General features: G+C 48.3%; 8 protein-coding genes across 8 annotated transcripts; 2 read left to right on the top strand and 6 right to left on the bottom strand.

Moving 5' to 3' along the window:
• Positions 1 to 47: 47 nt before the first annotated feature.
• On the top strand, positions 48 to 1,342 carry BJ212DRAFT_1476966 (D123-domain-containing protein; the record flags this gene model as incomplete). Its single annotated transcript, XM_041339465.1, has 5 exons — positions 48 to 232; positions 287 to 500; positions 548 to 791; positions 826 to 975; positions 1,029 to 1,342. The coding sequence occupies 5 exons, from the start codon at positions 48 to 50 to the stop codon at positions 1,340 to 1,342; spliced, it is 1,107 nt and encodes a 368-aa protein (XP_041196947.1).
• A 416-nt stretch (positions 1,343 to 1,758) lies between these two features.
• On the bottom strand, positions 1,759 to 3,411 carry BJ212DRAFT_1476965 (fatty acid desaturase-domain-containing protein; the record flags this gene model as incomplete). Its single annotated transcript, XM_041339464.1, has 8 exons — positions 1,759 to 1,878; positions 1,929 to 2,192; positions 2,254 to 2,426; positions 2,477 to 2,546; positions 2,598 to 2,838; positions 2,898 to 3,152; positions 3,207 to 3,251; positions 3,317 to 3,411. 8 exons carry the CDS (start codon positions 3,409 to 3,411, stop codon positions 1,759 to 1,761), a joined length of 1,263 nt encoding a protein of 420 aa, XP_041196946.1.
• A 468-nt stretch (positions 3,412 to 3,879) lies between these two features.
• On the bottom strand, positions 3,880 to 5,726 carry BJ212DRAFT_1296576 (kinase-like protein; the record flags this gene model as incomplete). Its single annotated transcript, XM_041332480.1, has 5 exons — positions 3,880 to 4,572; positions 4,627 to 4,955; positions 5,010 to 5,244; positions 5,305 to 5,591; positions 5,648 to 5,726. 5 exons carry the CDS (start codon positions 5,724 to 5,726, stop codon positions 3,880 to 3,882), a joined length of 1,623 nt encoding a protein of 540 aa, XP_041196945.1.
• A 355-nt stretch (positions 5,727 to 6,081) lies between these two features.
• On the bottom strand, positions 6,082 to 8,841 carry BJ212DRAFT_1328697 (thiamine diphosphate-binding protein). The gene is made up of 16 exons (XM_041334670.1): positions 8,592 to 8,841; positions 8,503 to 8,536; positions 8,443 to 8,450; positions 8,341 to 8,384; positions 8,216 to 8,293; positions 8,119 to 8,162; positions 7,970 to 8,069; positions 7,806 to 7,920; positions 7,446 to 7,754; positions 7,254 to 7,394; positions 6,967 to 7,204; positions 6,819 to 6,911; positions 6,686 to 6,764; positions 6,519 to 6,632; positions 6,438 to 6,461; positions 6,082 to 6,385 (listed from the first exon to the last, which is right to left on the bottom strand). Exons 1-16 carry the CDS (start codon positions 8,739 to 8,741, stop codon positions 6,160 to 6,162), a joined length of 1,797 nt encoding a protein of 598 aa, XP_041196944.1. The 5' UTR covers positions 8,742 to 8,841; the 3' UTR covers positions 6,082 to 6,159.
• A 194-nt stretch (positions 8,842 to 9,035) lies between these two features.
• On the bottom strand, positions 9,036 to 9,627 carry BJ212DRAFT_1296574 (acyl-CoA N-acyltransferase; the record flags this gene model as incomplete). The annotated part of the gene is made up of 2 exons (XM_041332479.1): positions 9,036 to 9,153; positions 9,206 to 9,627. 2 exons carry the CDS (start codon positions 9,625 to 9,627, stop codon positions 9,036 to 9,038), a joined length of 540 nt encoding a protein of 179 aa, XP_041196943.1.
• Positions 9,628 to 12,738: 3,111 nt separating this feature from the next.
• Positions 12,739 to 13,702, bottom strand: BJ212DRAFT_1328692 (uncharacterized protein). The gene is made up of 4 exons (XM_041334669.1): positions 13,136 to 13,702; positions 13,001 to 13,072; positions 12,842 to 12,948; positions 12,739 to 12,780 (listed from the first exon to the last, which is right to left on the bottom strand). The coding sequence occupies exon 1, from the start codon at positions 13,443 to 13,445 to the stop codon at positions 13,182 to 13,184; it is 264 nt and encodes an 87-aa protein (XP_041196942.1). The 5' UTR covers positions 13,446 to 13,702; the 3' UTR covers positions 12,739 to 12,780; positions 12,842 to 12,948; positions 13,001 to 13,072; positions 13,136 to 13,181.
• Positions 13,703 to 14,560: 858 nt separating this feature from the next.
• On the top strand, positions 14,561 to 15,612 carry BJ212DRAFT_810483 (uncharacterized protein). Its single transcript, XM_041344116.1, has 3 exons — positions 14,561 to 14,581; positions 14,633 to 14,857; positions 14,908 to 15,612. Exons 2-3 carry the CDS (start codon positions 14,760 to 14,762, stop codon positions 15,560 to 15,562), a joined length of 753 nt encoding a protein of 250 aa, XP_041196941.1. The 5' UTR covers positions 14,561 to 14,581; positions 14,633 to 14,759; the 3' UTR covers positions 15,563 to 15,612.
• A 508-nt stretch (positions 15,613 to 16,120) lies between these two features.
• BJ212DRAFT_1328652 (uncharacterized protein) lies at positions 16,121 to 16,964 on the bottom strand. Its single transcript, XM_041334668.1, has 2 exons — positions 16,773 to 16,964; positions 16,121 to 16,721 (listed from the first exon to the last, which is right to left on the bottom strand). The coding sequence occupies exons 1-2, from the start codon at positions 16,909 to 16,911 to the stop codon at positions 16,522 to 16,524; spliced, it is 339 nt and encodes a 112-aa protein (XP_041196940.1). The 5' UTR covers positions 16,912 to 16,964; the 3' UTR covers positions 16,121 to 16,521.
• Positions 16,965 to 16,966: the final 2 nt, after the last annotated feature.

The raw sequence follows: 16,966 nt of genomic DNA, 5'->3' as shown, positions 1-16,966 counted from the left end.
CGATCGAATTCAGGTTCAAGTACCTGTACTTATCACATACAACTGGCATGTCACCGCATCACATCTTTCCTGTGCAGACACCAGACTATCTACTTTCCTTCCAATTTTCATCATGGTATCCATTATTTTCCTCCATCAGCATCAAAAGCACTGTCATCCGTCCCTTGGATCAACCATTCAAGGAATACCTCAACTCGGATGGCATTTTCGTACCAGAAGGCTCGGAAAACCCGTTGGTTGACTAACTATACCATCTGTCTCAATCGTACTCACTTCCCACTGTCAGTCCCGCAGAAAGCTCTCTTTCGGATCAAGAAGAAGACGAGGAGGAGGAGGAGGAGGAGGAGGAGGAGGAGGAGGAGGATGAGGATGAGGATGAGGATGAGGATGACACCGCAGTCGGACGATCCTTCTCGTTCCCCAATCTAGATGAGCGGATAAGACAAGTTATCAAAGAATACGGCGCGATCTTCCCCAAGCTCAATTTTTCTTCACCAAAAGTAAGCCCGTTGTATATAAATCCTTGTTCACATCAAACAGTTGACAGGACGCATCATGGGTGCTACCACCATCCTCGCCTCTCAAATGCACATCTCCATCGGACGTCTACATTCTATTAAAATCCTCGGACTTTGTATCGCACGATCTGAGTATAGATACGGTATTTGAGGGATGTCAATACGATCCCTCGAATCCACCATCGTATCAACTTGAGCTTGTCTTGCGGAAATGGTATCCTATAGATAGGAGCCGCGAGTTCAGGTGTTTCGTCCGTGAAGGCTGTTTCATAGGTACGTCCTGTTTTCCAATTCTTGCTCCGGCAAGTCACGACTACGCTCGTGCAGGGATATCACAAGCGCGATACAAATTTCTACGACTTCATGAACGAGTCCCAAACACAAAACAAGATCGCAGAGACGCTTCAGCGTTTCTGGAAGGAAAAGATCAAGTCTAAATGGCATGGGCAGCAAGATTGTATGTGTCACATTGCCTTTGTCGTACTTCGTGCACTCATCGCTCTTATAAAGACATCTTTGATGTATTGATGACGCGTGATCTGTCTCGGGGGCATGTCCTAGACTTCAACCCATACGCACCCCGGACGGATCCCCTCCTATTCACGTACGAAGAACTCTCGTCAGTCTTCACGCATGGGTTGAGCGCACCCGAACTCCGTATCATCGACTCACCTTTACATCCGGTCGCATCGCGTAACGCACCAGCTCACCAACACAACATGTTGCCAGTCGAAGCTCTCGCGCTGAGTAACGGTCGGGATATCAACGACTTCTCAGATTTGTGGAAGAAAGAGATTCAGCAGTCCATGAATGATGACGATTAATGGCCATCATCAGATCTTGCCCCGAACGGATTCGTCCTATTCACGCATGCGGAACTTTTATCAGACCTGAGCTTCGTATCATCGACTCACCTTCACATCCAGTCACAACACGCAACCCATCCACCCACTAAATAAGATGGTGTCAATCCAAGTCCTCTCGCCCAGTAGCGGTCGAAACATCGACAAGTTCTCAGATGTACCGCACGGCGCAGAATGACACTCAACCTCCATGAGTGTGGTCAGCAAATTCACTCATTTTGTCGTCCATTAGAATTATCATAATCGTAGGACTCTAATAATAATCCGCCAACCCCCCCCCCCCCCCCCCCCCCCCCCAACGACATGACACCATCTATGTTATGGATCATAATATAGGAAATAGCCAAGCGGGCGATCTATCGGTATCTCTAACACTTTTAGATCTTGTCAATCTCAATACCAGAGTCACTAGCGCTACCGTCAGTGAACGCAGGGCGAGTGGCAGCGAGACCAGAGGAGTTCTTGTAGAAAAGAATGTTACCTTCATCCTCGACGAACTAAACGATGTCTCAGAATATATACCGGACTGAAGTAGAAGTATACTGACCTTGCACTCCTTGAAAACCCTGTAGACTTCCCCCCATCCACCCGGAGCACCCTCAAGCTGAATACCTGCTTGCTCAAGGCGCTTACGAAGAGCATCAGAAGCTTCCCAAGCGTTGTAGTGAGGGATCTTGCTGGAGACGTGATGAAGGACGTGGGTCTCAGAGATACCATGGGTAGCATGACCACCGATCCAACCCATAATTGAGCCACAGCCACCAAGAAGCTTGCGGTCCAAGGTAGCTAAAGCACCACGAGGGAAAGTGAACTCAGAGGCACGGTAGTGAGGGAAGAAGCGGGTCGGTATGTTGGAGGAACGTGATGAGGACAAGCCAGTGGTTGACCCAGAGGTAAGGCATCAAGTAGAGACGGAACACGTTCCAGAACCCGTATGTATAGATAGCGCCGGTGATACCAGCGAGCCACAGCACGATTCCGATGTCAGACAGAATGATTGACTCGCGCTGGTGAGGTGCGAACATCACAGCATCAGGGTTGAAATCTACAAAATCAATCATTAAATTATTTTCTTTTCAACGAATCGTTACTCACGGTTGGTGCCTTTGGGGTAACGCTTCTGACCAGATGCATTGCGGATAAGGTACGCAGGCCAGCCGCCAAGCTAAAAACACCGTTAGTCGTAATCGCGCAGATCTCATCCAATTTGCCTAACCAAATAGGTAGCAGCGCCAATTGTCGCGCCAATAGGGGAGTCACCCAGCGCTTCCTTCAGCTCCTTCATCACTTCATCCGAAACACTCGAACCAAGAATATCCTCCTTTGTCGGGTCGAATGCGGGCAAGCCAAGTTGCGAACGTGTCTTGGGGACAAAGACCTGATCCTGAGTCATATGACCAGTTGAAGCATGATGTTTCGCATGTGTGATCCTCCACGAATGGTATGGTACACCAAGCCTAGATAATTAAGGTACTGTCAGTCACGTGATGGGATAGAATAAAATTTAAGGCCGCACGCGGAATGCAGTACCCAGCCAACGCTGTTGTTGACCAACTTAGACTCGGAAAATGCTTGGTGGCCGCACTCGTGAGCAATGACCCAAAGGCCAGTGGCAAAGAGACCCGTCCAGAAGGTGTACCCTGCCCAGAGAGACAACCGCGTAGCGGGATAGAGCAAGGGATGAGGGAGGGAAATGTATTCGGGGGAGATGAGAGTGTCTAGATAAGTTGCGGTTTTGTAGATACCCGAGATCACCACTAGGTCGTAAACACTAATCATCATGAAACGCGTCAGAGCCAGCTATCTTGTGCAAGTATTAACCTACATATATAATGATGACCGCAACGCTGAACGCTTGAAGCAGTGAGCGCTGAAAAAACCGACAGTAATAAGTATCTGGCCTCGGGATGCGTTTGAAAACGCGTGCAGACTCACGGAATAGCGCTCAACAGGTCCTTGATCGTGAGGTCGGGTATAACGCAGACATTCTGCCTTACGGTCGTAACGCCTTTCTCTGATCCGTCTGACATGATTGAAATCGCTGTAGCAGACTCCTGTCTAATCCGAGCTTCTACGGAAAAAAAGGAAGGGAGAAAGAGACAAAGGAAACCAGACGAAGTAGAGTGTTCGAGTCTATTTATTGGGGTAAAAGAATTGCTCCGGTGATAACCGAGGGCACACGTGGTTGAGTTACATCTCACTAACCAACTTGTCGGAAAACACACTACTTTTTATTGCAATGAACCATGCACGCTGCTCATGGTAAGGACGCAAGTGTTTAAGCCTCATTCATGATATATCGGAAATCATATTGACATGTTGCGATATTGGGGCAGGAGCAAATTACTATGTATGTATATATATCTTGTCGATACCCAAGACATGAGTGTGAGATTCAGGCAACAAGGCCGTGCGCGTGAGGCACAACAATCCACTAGAACACTTCAATCCCACTAATGAAAGAGGCCTGGTAAAAGCAAGTACTCCCTTCCAGAACTCTAATTTAACGCCTGTAGTCTCGCAGCTAGACCCTCCAAAAACGCGAATCCGTCCTTGGTGATAGTCCTGCCACTACTCTTGTTGGTAATGGCACCAAAGTCAGCCACGAGATTCGCAAGCACCCTATTACTCGATGCAGTCCCCACTTCTCGACGAAGCCTTGCAACTACGCCCAATTTCACGCACGCTGGTTGAGGGGCTTGGTTGTCCTCTCGATTAGCACTTCGTAAAGTCCGAAGCGGGTGTACGAATATCGAAGGATCTGCGAGCTGTTTGTATAGTGCATCCAGGAAGGCGAATCCTTCTTTGGTGAGCGTCCTTGAGCCCAGTTGCAGGAATTTCGTGAACTCTTCCACGGCGACTGCAAGAGCAGCGTTATCCGTCGAATCAAGGACCGAAAGCTTGAGTTTCTGCAGCTGACTGGCTTTCTTCGTTCGTACGGGAGTGCGGGGTGGAAGGGGTTGGCCATTTGGCTTCAATCTATCATCCTCGGAGCTGTCGCTTACGAATATGATTTGGCTAGGCTTTTTGGCGGTATCTTTTCGCGCAGGGGCAGGGACATTAGTTTGGTCCCCAAGTATTGGACGGGGCGGGTTGAGCTGGAGCTTAGCCAAGTCATTCAGGACGTTCTCCATCTCATCTGCATCAATCGTGGGCCGTGCAGGAACAGGCCGTGAGACTTGAGGTTGAACCTGAAGAAAAAAATGAATAAACACAAACTCAGGCGCACTGACAAACCCTCGTACCTTGGGAGCTGGCGGTGGTGGCCAGATAAAGCGCTCGATGTCGGTGAAGCCACTGTCCTGTGCAAGCTCCTGGAACTCGTCCTTCCAGTGGTCGTAATCAGGACAGTCAAAGAACTTCAGCCGTCTGCAATACCGCAGGAACTCTTCGAACTCAGAAGGCAATCCCTTGCACAGGTCTTCGGGACAAGCACTCTTTTTCGCTCGCTTGATGCGATCGTGCGCCGCGTCGGTTTTCGGTACACCATTCCGTGTCCACGAGAGTCCTCCAGGCGTAAGGAGATGTATGAACATCAATGCAGCGGCCTCGAGATCATCTCGCCTAGATGGTACTGCGAGAGTTTTAATAAGTAGTCGCTACACATAAATAAACCTCGGATACTGACCTTTGCCTTTACAATGCACGTTGACAGACGTAAACCAGTAGTTGCCCAAAAAATCTCTCTTTTGCTTTGAGTCTGGAATATGCCGCCGGGTGTATGGATCGATATAGCGTTTGGAAAACCCGAAGTCGATCATATAGATGGTTTCCTCTTCAGGTGTCAACCCGATAGCACAATTCCCAAGTTGTATATCGCGATGCAAAACTTCGCGGTTATGCATGATCTGCAAGCGTGCGATCTGCACATTCGATCGATGTCAAAATTATACCATCGATCAGAAACCAGCGAGCAAACTCACCACCTGGATCGCAATAGAGCATACACTGCGCAGATCCATCCTCTGGTTCCCCCATTGTAAATTTTGTCGGTAGATACTCTCCAGACTCTTTCCGAGGAGACTTATAACCAGATAATGCCATTTTCCCTCTATACCGCTTGCCCATAACCGAGGCATACCCTCTCCTCCTTGCAGTAGAGGGTAGATGGCTTGCTCATAGCGATTTGTTGGGCACTCGTGGTCGACGTCTTGTACTTTGAGCGCAACGAGAGTGCCATCGTGAATATGACATGCCTTGAAGATAGAGCCTGGGATGATATGGTCTAGGTGAGGATTCACAGTGTTGAGTGGGCTCAGTACGTACCCGAATAGCCTGACCCAAGTCGGTCTTGCAGCCAGTAGTTGCCCATTCTGCGAGGAATAGTATCTGAGTTGTGTGCCATTATACCGGCTAACCACTGGTCTCAAGTTATAGAGGTATTGTTGGTAGCAGGGTTGAAGTGACGAGTGACCGACAGTGAAATTAAATGAGGGTTTTATGGCTGAATCTAACGTGGGTATTGAAGCAGCACAATACTAATATTGTGGACAGTGGGTCGATTCGGATTGTGAACGATAAGTTGATTCGGATTAGAGTGGTCGCTGGTGGTTGACGCGCCAATTGCCTGGAACGCGTCAGTCACGTGTCAGGTTGAAATGTACGGACCGGATGAGGAACACCCCTTTCGGTCCGAACCCCAGGTGTAGAATCTGTTCGCATTTTCCTCACATTTTTAGTCACAACACGATCATCAATGGCACAAAACGGAGTCGAATTTGTTGTAATACTACAGTAGTTATACATTTCGAATGCACGAAAAACATTTGGTTAATGATTCAGACTTGCCCCGCCGCCATCTTCGCAGTCAAGTCTGCGGCAGCTTGCAACGCACGGGGTGTGTCGTACTTGTCCATGATTACTTCGACCAACTGTATCTTCCCCGCATTGGCGAATTCGTCATCGTCGAGAAGCTTGTTGAGCTCTGACTTGCTGCGGACCATGTACGACTTTGACATCTTGCCCTCCATATCACCGAGAGTAGTGAGGAGCGAAGTCCATTTCCTGAGGGAATGTTTAAGCAAAACACAAATTAAGAGAGCAACAAGTATCTTACCAGTCTGCAATGTCGTTGTACTTCCTGCAGTAGTTCGTGAGCTGTCATGTAAAGTGGTCTGTCTTATCAGTGACCACTCACCTATCTAGGCCGTGCAAGTGCCTCTCGATGTTGTAGCCCTTGTTATTCAGCACGAAGATTATTGGCGTCAACTTGTGACGGGTCATGGTCGAAATCTCTTGCACAGTCAGTTGCCTGCCACACAAGATATTTAAGTAAAATTCAAGCACAATGGACGAACTACGCACATGCTACCATCACCAGTGAATAATATGGTGCGCCCAAGACATTTGTCGCGGCCCGCGAGCGCCGCACCGAGTGTACAAGCTACGGCCGTTTCCGTCAGATGCAGGTCCAGTAGAGAAACTTCACAATATTTACCGGTTGCCCATCCAATGCTTCCATACAAGATTTGGCTGACGAAAACGGACTTGTCGGGCATGGGAACGTCCAAAACTCCAAAGTTTGAAGTGCCTAGATGTATGGTTCGCTCTACATTTTGAAGGAGAATAGATGAGTTTCGACTCACCAGTCTCAGCAACGATGATATCCTGCTTCCGGAAGAATTTGCCCACCCGAGGCCAGAAATAGGCATGCGAAATCTTGTCGTCACTTTCCTTTGGAACATCTAGCTTATAGTGCGGAACAGGGATTCGTGATGCGCCCTCCTGATATTTACTCAGCCTCTCCGTGAGCTTCGGGAGAAGCGACTTCATTCCTATACCCGGGAATTTTGCGTGGCGAACAAGTGTATGGTCGGAGTGTAGCTGCAAAAATCACCTAAGCGTAGAAAACTGGGGTGTCATGGAAAATTACCTCGATAGTGTGCGTTGCAGGAATATGGTACGTGAACATTCCAGTATTAAAATCTGACTTCAATGCGCCAATTGAGAGGATAAGGTTTGCGTTTTCGACCCTCTCCTTGATGGACGGATCCGTGACTGAACCGATGTAAATCTATAGAAGCGTCAGAACGGTCTTGAGCGAAAAACAGGGGTAAAAACTCACACCGCCGTATCGTTCATGCTCCTCGCTCACTGCCGTCTTGCCCATTGGTGCTGCGTATACAGGAAAGCGTGTTTTCACGAGAAGGTCGTCGACTTCCTGGCGCAAGTCGTGACGAATAGCGCAAGCATCGACGAGGACAACGACGTCTTGTTTAGCATCGTCCACGAGCTCCATAATCTCGTCGAGAACATAGCTCTCGACATTTGGGTCATTAGGAGGAGGGGCTCGTGAAAGCTCGACCTTCAAGCGCTTCGCAGAGATTTTTTCGGAGGTGAGGTCCATCGGAATAGTGAGGTAAACGGGACGAGCCTGCGGGACATTCACTACTTGAATGGGTGGAGGCGGGCAATCAGGACTTACATTAGTAATGCACTCGGTGAGGATTCGATCGATTTCGACTGCAGCTTGTGCTTTATTCATAAGTATAGCCTGAGCAATGGTGACATTTTCCGCAGCTTTTGTATATACGTCGAATCTGGTGAAGGTGAGATACTAGATTGACAAAGAGGAGGAGAAATACATACTTTCCATTGCCAAGTGTGTGGTGGAGCATGGGCTTGTTTTTCAACTGCGTAGTGCTAGGCACTCCGACGATATGAAGAACAGGGACCATTTCAGAGAACGCTGGTTGATCTGTGAGTAATCACGAGCAAAAATCACGAGCAATAATTACCGCCTGCAACTCCGTTGATGGCACTCAATTCGCCAACGCCGAACCTGTAAATTGTTGAGGTCACTGGTAGATAATGCTTATCGACTACTGAACATACGTTGTTACAACTACGCCTATGCTGTGCTCCTTGACGCGGGCATATCCATCAGCTGCGTAAGCTGCGTTCAACTCGTTGCTATAATGGTGTAAGATAGCGTGTAGCCAACATGATGAACTGATTACCAGGTTCCGATCCATTCGATTGTGGGATGGTCTTCAATGTAGTCCTAAGGATTGGAGTGTGGAATATCAGTGCTTGCGCTGTTCATATGCGCAATAATTTACCAGGAAAGCTACACAAGATCGTCAGTATACATAAGTTGTCGATGATTAAAGAAACCATACGCATGTTGAAATCCCCCGGTACTCCGAAAATGGACTGTGGGCAAGAAATGGGCGTTGTATTCCATGAATATGATTAAGGGGACGCATACCTTCACGTTGAGCTGTTCCAATCTCTTCAAAATGTACTCAGAGACGGTGATGAGCTCATCGTCTTCGGCATGGTATTGTACTTTCAAGGTTTGAAGCTCGTGCTGAAGTCGATTGACTTCAGCATGGAGTTGACTAGCTGCAGTATCCATGGTTGTAGTTCGATGTCAGGAGAAAGGGGGTAGTGAGATTGATGTGTCGAGAGAGAGCGTTTATATACGGGAACGACGTCATAGGGGTATCTCGCCCCGATAAAGAGGCTGGGCGCACGACGGCGATCGTGAGACATATATGATATAGGCGATGCCTTATGTAAGCCGTATCTAGGCTTCTGATGTCGTATAATTGATGGCCTGGCCATAATAATCGATATCGACCAATTGCAAGGGCCTCCTCCAAACCCATGACAGATCTCGCAAGTCCAAACAGGCCCGCATAATCCTCATTCAGTGCTCAGGATACATCTCCGTCCATTCATCATCCAGAACTCCCATATAGATAATATCTTCCCAATGTCCATCTACCCAATTTCCCCGTCGTTTTATTCCTTCCACCTTAAAACCTCTGAGGAAAAAAGTCAAAACCTGCCCGCATCATAAATTTATTAGTTACTCACAGTTTGGCATAAACCGCCCGTGCTCTGGCATTGCCTTCTGTAACATCCAAAGAGATGCGCTGCAATCCGAAATATCTGAACGCATGGTTTACAGTGAAGCGCGTGGCTTCCGTTCCATATCCCTTCCCCCAGAACTCAGAGGCAATGGTTATACCCAAGCGTGCATCCCGGTTCTTCGCCTCCAATAAATTGATGCAACAGAAACCGATAAAATTCAAGGACTCCTTGTGTACCAAAGAAAACCAGAGTGCTGAGCCCTCGGCAAAAGTCTTCATATACTCCTTGTACTTTGAGGAAGGTGCAGGCGCAATAGCTGAGAATGTCTGGGTGCGTTGGACGAGGGGGTCGTTCCGCAGAGCAAGAATTTCCCCTAGATCATTATCTTGGAATCCGCGGAGGATGAGGTTCTCCGTGGTAAACATACTCGATAGAACAAGTTACGCGATGTCGAAGGGGGATGCAGCAGAGAGCAGTAAGCGCTGAGAAAGCGGTGACGGTAGAGCCTTTCATGACCATAATCGACTAATTAATCGAAACAACTAGATATTTGACTCGATTGCGGCGATACTGGCCAGTGGCATGTTGACGCGATACAACTGCACAAGTCCTGTCACCTGAGCCCGTTCTCGGTGTTTGCCGATTACCCGCGCACCTGGTACTAGTTTGAATGCCATTGGTTGCAACAAAGTTGCAGCGACCAAAATTTGGGACATCCATGCCATCCTAAATGAAGCTGGGCTCGAAGACCTACTGTTCCCAGTTAGAAACTCGTTCATGAAATAATAAATGTATGTGACGTGCCATTTCTTGAACTTTTCGAACTTTTCAACATCAACATGAGAGTGATTCCATAGCGCAACGTCCAGTCAAGCTCAGGGAAGCACATTGACTACCACCAGGCCTCTTCGATGGCGCGCGAGACGGTGTCCATGTGAGCCATTAGCGTTTTTGAATGTCTCTTGTTCTCACCTCTGTACTCAGTCCTCAGCTACGCACGGTATTCATCATCGTTCTGCTGAACATCACTATCGCCGTGCTCGCACACCCTCTTCGGGCCATCTAGTTACCATCCTCGATCGCCTTCCCTTCCTTTTTTGTCTCTCTCACTCTAACACCGACTAGGCAACCGAACTCCAGTTACACCCTAAGGCCAAGTATCTTTTGTCTTCATGGTCCTCATGTTGTTGGAGTAGCTGCAGCTTGGACAAAATATGTATGTTTTTCTCGTGTGCGTTCCGATCACTGTGGTTCAATGATGTCCTTGTATTGGCTGTTGTTTCGCGGCCGGAATGAGAACGTTCACACTTAACCTGTTAGTACTGCCACACTAGGTGCAACGCCTGCACAGTCACAACCTATCTCATGGTGGGCTCGTGTTGTACTTTTTCATGTACCTCTCATCCACTGGCGAAACTAACACAGCAGTACCAGCAAGACTAATCCCAAGGCCAAGTACAGGCTCAGGCACCATCATCGCGTTACTAGTCCCACGCTAGGTGCAGCAACCGGATGGTCATGGGCCCTTTCACTACGGGCCCGCTTCATGCTTTTCTCTGCTATGTATCTCCCTCGCATGCCTTTGGTCATTAACGTTGCAGCATGTGGGCAATATTTCTTATGAAATCGACCCCGCTGATCGCTGTCGATCGAACACCAGGTTTGTGAGCCTTGATTCTCATAAGAAAATCCAGTCTGTCGCATGATATCGACGTAGACGAAGCAGGCAATAAAACCCCAAAAAGTTATCGCAGATACCGTGACTGCGGTAATGAAAGTATGTATCGTATTCTTGCACCTCTCTTCACCAGGCGAGAAAGGGCGATACAAAATTACGAGTCTTCACACTATGCGAACTAGTCAGCTGAATCATGTTCAGTATTTCTGGTTTACATAGTGTGAGTTCTCATATAGATGATACATGGGTGTATGCTGATATAACAGCCATATGACGGCCATAGATACCTAGGACGCTGAATGTCCTGTGGACGGAGGAAAGTTGATGGAACAGCATCGTACCACCAACCTTCTCCTTCTACGAGAATGCATGTGAGCTTGAACTGCAGTCCGAAGAGCAATTGGTTCATTGACCGAAATATGATACGAGAAACTTGTGTTCGATGGATATGACTGAGTGAATATGGTGATATATATCACAAACTATCCTTTGATACTGGGATGGAGAGTGCTATATATTGGGTAATAGCCACGAGTCGCGGCGTCGGGCTCATCTGCCATGTAGACTATGGAACAACAGGTAGGGGAGTTCAGCAGGAAGCTCTGACATGAATGAACGAAAGAGTGCGGGGAGGGCATTGCTAATGTCATAATGTGCCTGCTCGATCTTTACTTTTAAGGTTACGGCAAGTTGATAAGGTCTTTATAACACATGTTGAGGGAGAGCTGACAGCTGACCAGCACCAACCGGTCGACCGGTCTGCACATGGCTGATCGGAAGGATGTACTCAAAAGCGAAGTTCCTTTCTGGGTGAGTGGTAGTGGGAGTGGTCCCAGCGTCCTGGCACATCACGACCATTCTAAACCATCAACTGTCGTAGATTCTGCAATGTGCCTCAGAAGAACACCAGGAAGAATCGCGCATACCGTACTCATGCACCTTCTTCGGGGGGTCTGAGTCCAATTATCCTCGGCCGCCTTTCGTCACTTGCTTGTCGCTCTCACCCTAACACCAATGAAGCAATGGAGCTCCAGCGACAGCCAAGGTGAACTATTTTTCTCCTCTTGGTCCTTATGTTGCTAGAGTTAACTGCAGCACGGGACAAAAGGTATGGTTTTCTTCCCGTGCGCTTCCAATCACTGCGGCTCAGTGATTGTTCTGCAGCTATTAGCTGTTGCTTCGCAACTGGAATGAGAACGTCCATACACTCAGCCTGCTGGTACTATCATACCAGTGACCAAGACATACTTTTTCTCTGCTGTGCATCTCTTCCACCTGCGAAACAAACACAACAGTAACAGCAAGGCCATTCACAAGGTCAAGCTCACGTCCAGGCATCATTCGAAACTTGGTCTGCTGCTATATCGATGCCCACGACACCTCCTGCTCCTGTTACGTGTACTGCTATACCAAGCAATGTGATACATACGGTCTTGTTGTCCATGCGATTTGGACTTGATCTTTTTCTTCCAAAAACGCTGAAGCGTACTTGTTGTGTTTGAGGCTCGTTCATGAATTTGTAGAAATTCGTGTTGATGCCTGCATGGCATAAGTGCCACCGTCATCGTCTCATTTGACCTAGGATTGGAGGATTGATGCATACCTATGAAATGACCTTCCAAACAAAACTCCTGGACTCGCGGCACCTGTCCATGGGATACCATTTTCGCAAGACAAGTTTAAGTTGATATGATGGTAGATTCGATGGATCACATTGACGTCCCTCAAAGACCGTGTCGATACTCAGGTCATGCGATACGACATCTGACGGAGAAGGATGTGCATTTGAGAGGGGAGTATGGTGGCAACACTCATGATACATTCTATTGGCTGTTCGATATGAACACGTACCTCATTGGAAAATGAAAGTCCACCCTAGAAATAGGCGCTGTTCCATAACCTGCAGACGTGTTAAGAGAGTCGATGTCATCAAATTCGAAGGTAGACGAGATGAAACGTGCAGTAGGTAGGGAGTGCAGCACCCCGTCGAATGTTAGCTATAACTATCAAACATAGTCCTGACATATAGGAAGATGGACATAGCACCGGCCAGACGCGAGCGCTTGATCTACACAGCAATAAGCTGTGGAGCGAACACGAGGATGACGCATGGGACGCACCTTGCAAAACGCTTGAACAAACGGGTGTCCAACTTCCTCAACTACCAACCAGACACCCTGGGAGTCTGATCGCTGGTCTCGCTCGTAAGTGATACTCTAGGTTTTTCTGCAGGATACAACTGACGACACGCTTACCAGCAACTTCGGATACCCACAAAGATCTCTTGCAAATTTTGATTTCTCAAATAACGGCGCAGCACCTCCTCCATAGACAGTCCCGAAGTAAGCTTCTGGGTGAGGATTGGATCCTGTAAGGCTGTCTTGTTAGCAGTGGCTTGTGTGCTCTGACAAGAATTAAAGTGAAAAAAACAGGTTCCTGGACCCACCAGGAATTATTGCTGTTGCCGGATCCCGCCTCTCTCGCATACATAGTCCCCAATCTGCCATAGTTGAAATACCGAGCGCCGATCATGTCTTCCTCTACCAGCAAGACGCCAGCGATCATGCCACGTCAGACAATGAAAGGTCATACCGACTGGGTAAATGATATTGTATATCTGCACGGTGGATGTCACATCATCACATGTTCGACGGACGGCTCACTCCGACTATGGGACTTGGAGAGCGGCACACAGGTGGAAGAGGACTGGAAAGATGAAGAGGACAGCGCAGGAGTGCGGTCCATGGCATTGTCTCCAAATGGCAAGACAGTTGCAAGTGGATGTGATGACAGAAAAGTGAGGTTGTGGAACGTCGAGACGAGAGAGGTCGTCGCGAAATGGATAGGACATACCGATCTTGTGGGTGCATTGTGCTGGAGTGCAGATGGCAGTCGAGTAGCGAGCGGATCCTGGGATGGGACGGCAAGAACCTGGGATGTTGAGAACGGCAAAACTGTCCTGACAATCGAAACCGGGCACCAGTGGGTGAACACGGTGATATACTCGCCCGATGCAACAAAAATTGCAATGGGCAGACGCAACGAGGATGCGGTCAAAATCTGGAATACCATGCCAGCCGAACTGTTGAGCACGCTCGAACACAATCATCCTGTTTGGAGCTTGGTATGGACGTTGGATGGAAAGAAACTTATCTCCGGTTCATACGGCCCCATTAGGATATTTGACACAACCACTTGGGAGGAGGTCGCTATCCTGGAGGGTCACACAACCCATATCAATGCCATCACCTTGTCTCAAAATGAACGCCTACTTGTAAGTGCATCATATGGCAAAACGGCGCGTCTATGGAATCTCGACACCAACCTCCCAATCGAACCACCCTTCCAGCACGAAGATGCATTGTGGTGTGCAGCCCTTTCTGCTGATGGAAAACTGTTAGTCACTGGTTGCGAAAACAAAAACGCGTACACATGGGACATTCATGCCATCCTCAAAGAAACTGGCCTTGAAGACCTCCTCCAACCTTTATCTAAGGTAAATTACATGATTCCTCAGTCAAAACTATGCTGATCTCCCACTCGCAGGCTACAGCTCAAGAATCATTAATGGACGTACGTAATTTGTTTCTCAACCTTCCCAGTGGTTACAACCTTGATTTTCTATGTAGGCGGATGCTACGCAGGCAGAAGATGATGACCTTTCGCCAGACTTTTTCAATGCCGTGACAGGTGGTGCTTATGTGTGTCATCAGCGTTTTTAATTGGTTCCTGTTCTGACCTCTTGATCTCAGCCCTCCCGAACGTACGGTAACTATCACCGTTCCTCTTCCCGCCGTCCCCGTAATCTCGCACCCTCTTTGGGGAGCGCGAGCGCGCTCTTTGGTCGCCTTTGGTCGCCTTTCCACCGCTCTCACCGGAATGTCAATGATGCGACCGAACTCCAGCAACGCCCAAGGCGGTCCATCTTCTCTCGTGGTCCTCGTATCGTCAAAGTTGCTGCAGTCCGTGACAGGGAGGTATGTCTCTCCTCGATCACAATCGGCGTAGTTTAATAATTTTTATCCAGGTCATATTTACTGCTCCGACGCCACCACAAAAAACACAGCAGCAAACCCAATCGCACGCCCAGAGTTCGTCCACGACACAGCCTGCTCCATGTACTGCTGATCCTGCTCCACCACATCCAAGATATGCGCATCCACTACCCGTCCGATTGTTGGCTCATTTCGTGCTTTTTCTCTGCTGCGCATCTCCTCAACATGCCAATGGAGGTGCACAACAGCAAGGCCAACCACAAGGTCAAGCCCAGGGTCAGGTATCATCGTCGCAGATTCAGCCTGCTGCCCCCTCGACATCCACGACCCCTCCTGCTCCTGCTCCTGCTCCTACTACTACCGCATCAGGTGCAGCGACCGTGCAGTCACGACCTCTTCCATTGCGAGCTCGCTTCGTGCTGTTTCTTTGCTGTGCATCTCCCCCGCACGCCGATAATCATTAATATAGGTACACAACTATTTTTTAGTTCTTCTGTACTCGTATCTCTTTCTTCACATCACGGTGATAATGGTTTGTTTTTCTGCACAGCCCATTCTCCGTCCAGATCTTCATTCCATAATTCAATCGAACGCTCAACACTGGCTCAATACACCCCGACAATGAACCTCTTTAAATCCACGAAACAGATCAAGAAAAGACCACGATTTCAATTCACTGGGGAATGAGCGCGTATGGACTGCTTGCTGAATAATATGATTGAGTCCAGGACTTGGTGAGAATCAATCTCTTGGTAGGAGATCGACATTGTGGTGGTCCTTAAACTTCGCAGAACAGGGGAAACGCGTACTAGTAGGTTGTCACGGTCGAAGTGATCATGCGGTAATGTGACAATTTTTTTTACCTGAAATTCGGCAGAGAAGACAAGAATGCTCTTTAACTTGCATTTGGTGAAATATATGGGGGCCCATCAGCGTCCGACCACATACAACTGTACAAAAAATGGTGAAACGACAGAACTCACTGGATGGTAAGCGATGGCCATCGAAAAAGGGGGCAAGCAAGCGCGTAGATTTGGATCGATACACGTACGGTCAAATGAAGCCAGCAAAGTTTTCAACATCACGAACACACCGTAATTCAAACTGAATGCGACTCGGTGTAACATTTGAACGGCCATCAGTATTCAACAACACCTCAAAGTACGACTCCATAAAAAATGGTGAAATGACGGCACTCACTGGACGGTAAGCGGCTATGGAATGAGAAAAACAGCATTAGATGGTGGAAAAGCAATGACGTGCCATTAAAAAAAATATGCATGCATGTGGATTATCATTTCATCCTTTGCAGCTAGTTCTTTTTGTCTCCTAGTATCGTGAAGCTGCCTCGATTGTACTCCTGAGAAGTCGCGAGAAACGTGCGAATCCTGGCTACAGATCCTGGTACTATACGAAGGGCATTCTACTACTCATCCCATCAGCATCCATTCCTCGGGCACCTGGTAGAAGTCCGTGCATCTTGACTCCAACCTGATCGTGCCCTGCCCCTAACCAGTGCACGTGCACATCCTCCCAACCGCATTTTCTGTATGACATGCATGCATGTTGTCCGGCTAGCAGTACGTTGGTCTCGCGGCGTCCTGCTATATGATCTGCCCAGGGGCATGGGCGGTGGCATGATATGTCTATGCAAGAGGGTGGCTATAGGACCATAGGACCTTTGCACGGCGTGCTACCCAGACATTCATATCCGCTGTCTGTGAAGACGCGTGGACTGTGGATGATGTAGTGCTGGAGAAATCCCATAGACTGGTCAGACTCATTGTCATGAGGTGGTCTTCCGACACAAGCTGGACCACCGGAAAAAAATCGAGCGTTTTTGGTTCTGCTCACAAAAGTCTAATCAGGCGAACAAGAATGTATAACTAACACAAACGCAGTCGATCGAATGAAGCACTTTGGCGTGGTCTGCGAGTGAACGCGTTTGAAAGAACGAAATGATATTTCGCGGGCTGTACATGAGGGTCGCACAAGACGACTAAATGCAAACGAGATGAAAGCGAGACGAGAGACATGTGTATCGATTTCAAAACGTGTCTCAGTTACACGTCCGCTCGCTTAGTAAGCCTT

Source organism: Suillus subaureus (assembly GCF_016647635.1).
Source record: "Suillus subaureus strain MN1 chromosome Unknown BJ212scaffold_5, whole genome shotgun sequence".
NCBI lineage: Eukaryota > Fungi > Basidiomycota > Agaricomycetes > Boletales > Suillaceae > Suillus > Suillus subaureus.
The sequence above is the reverse complement of the archived record's forward strand: the minus strand, read 5'-3'. Positions and strand labels throughout refer to the sequence as shown.

Bases quoted from the DNA above. Each gene is read 5' to 3' on its own strand.
- BJ212DRAFT_1328697 (XM_041334670.1), bottom strand. From the start codon at position 8,741: ATGGATACTGCAGCTAGTCAACTCCATGCTGAAGTCAATCGACTTCAG. The intron at 8,163-8,215 runs GTATGTTCAGTA...AACAATTTACAG, and splicing joins ATAGGCGTAGTTGTAACAAC to GTTCGGCGTTGGCGAATTGA. The intron at 6,462-6,518 runs GTGAGTGGTCAC...GAACTACTGCAG, and splicing joins CACTTGCACGGCCTAGATAG to GAAGTACAACGACATTGCAG.
- BJ212DRAFT_1328692 (XM_041334669.1), bottom strand. From the start codon at position 13,445: ATGATCGCTGGCGTCTTGCTGGTAGAGGAAGACATGATCGGCGCTCGG.
- BJ212DRAFT_1328652 (XM_041334668.1), bottom strand. From the start codon at position 16,911: ATGTCTCTCGTCTCGCTTTCATCTCGTTTGCATTTAGTCGTCTTGTGC. The intron at 16,722-16,772 runs GTTTGTGTTAGT...TTTTGTGAGCAG, and splicing joins TGCTTCATTCGATCGACTGC to AACCAAAAACGCTCGATTTT.
- BJ212DRAFT_810483 (XM_041344116.1), top strand. From the start codon at position 14,760: ATGTCAATGATGCGACCGAACTCCAGCAACGCCCAAGGCGGTCCATCT. The intron at 14,858-14,907 runs GTATGTCTCTCC...ATTTTTATCCAG, and splicing joins CTGCAGTCCGTGACAGGGAG to GTCATATTTACTGCTCCGAC.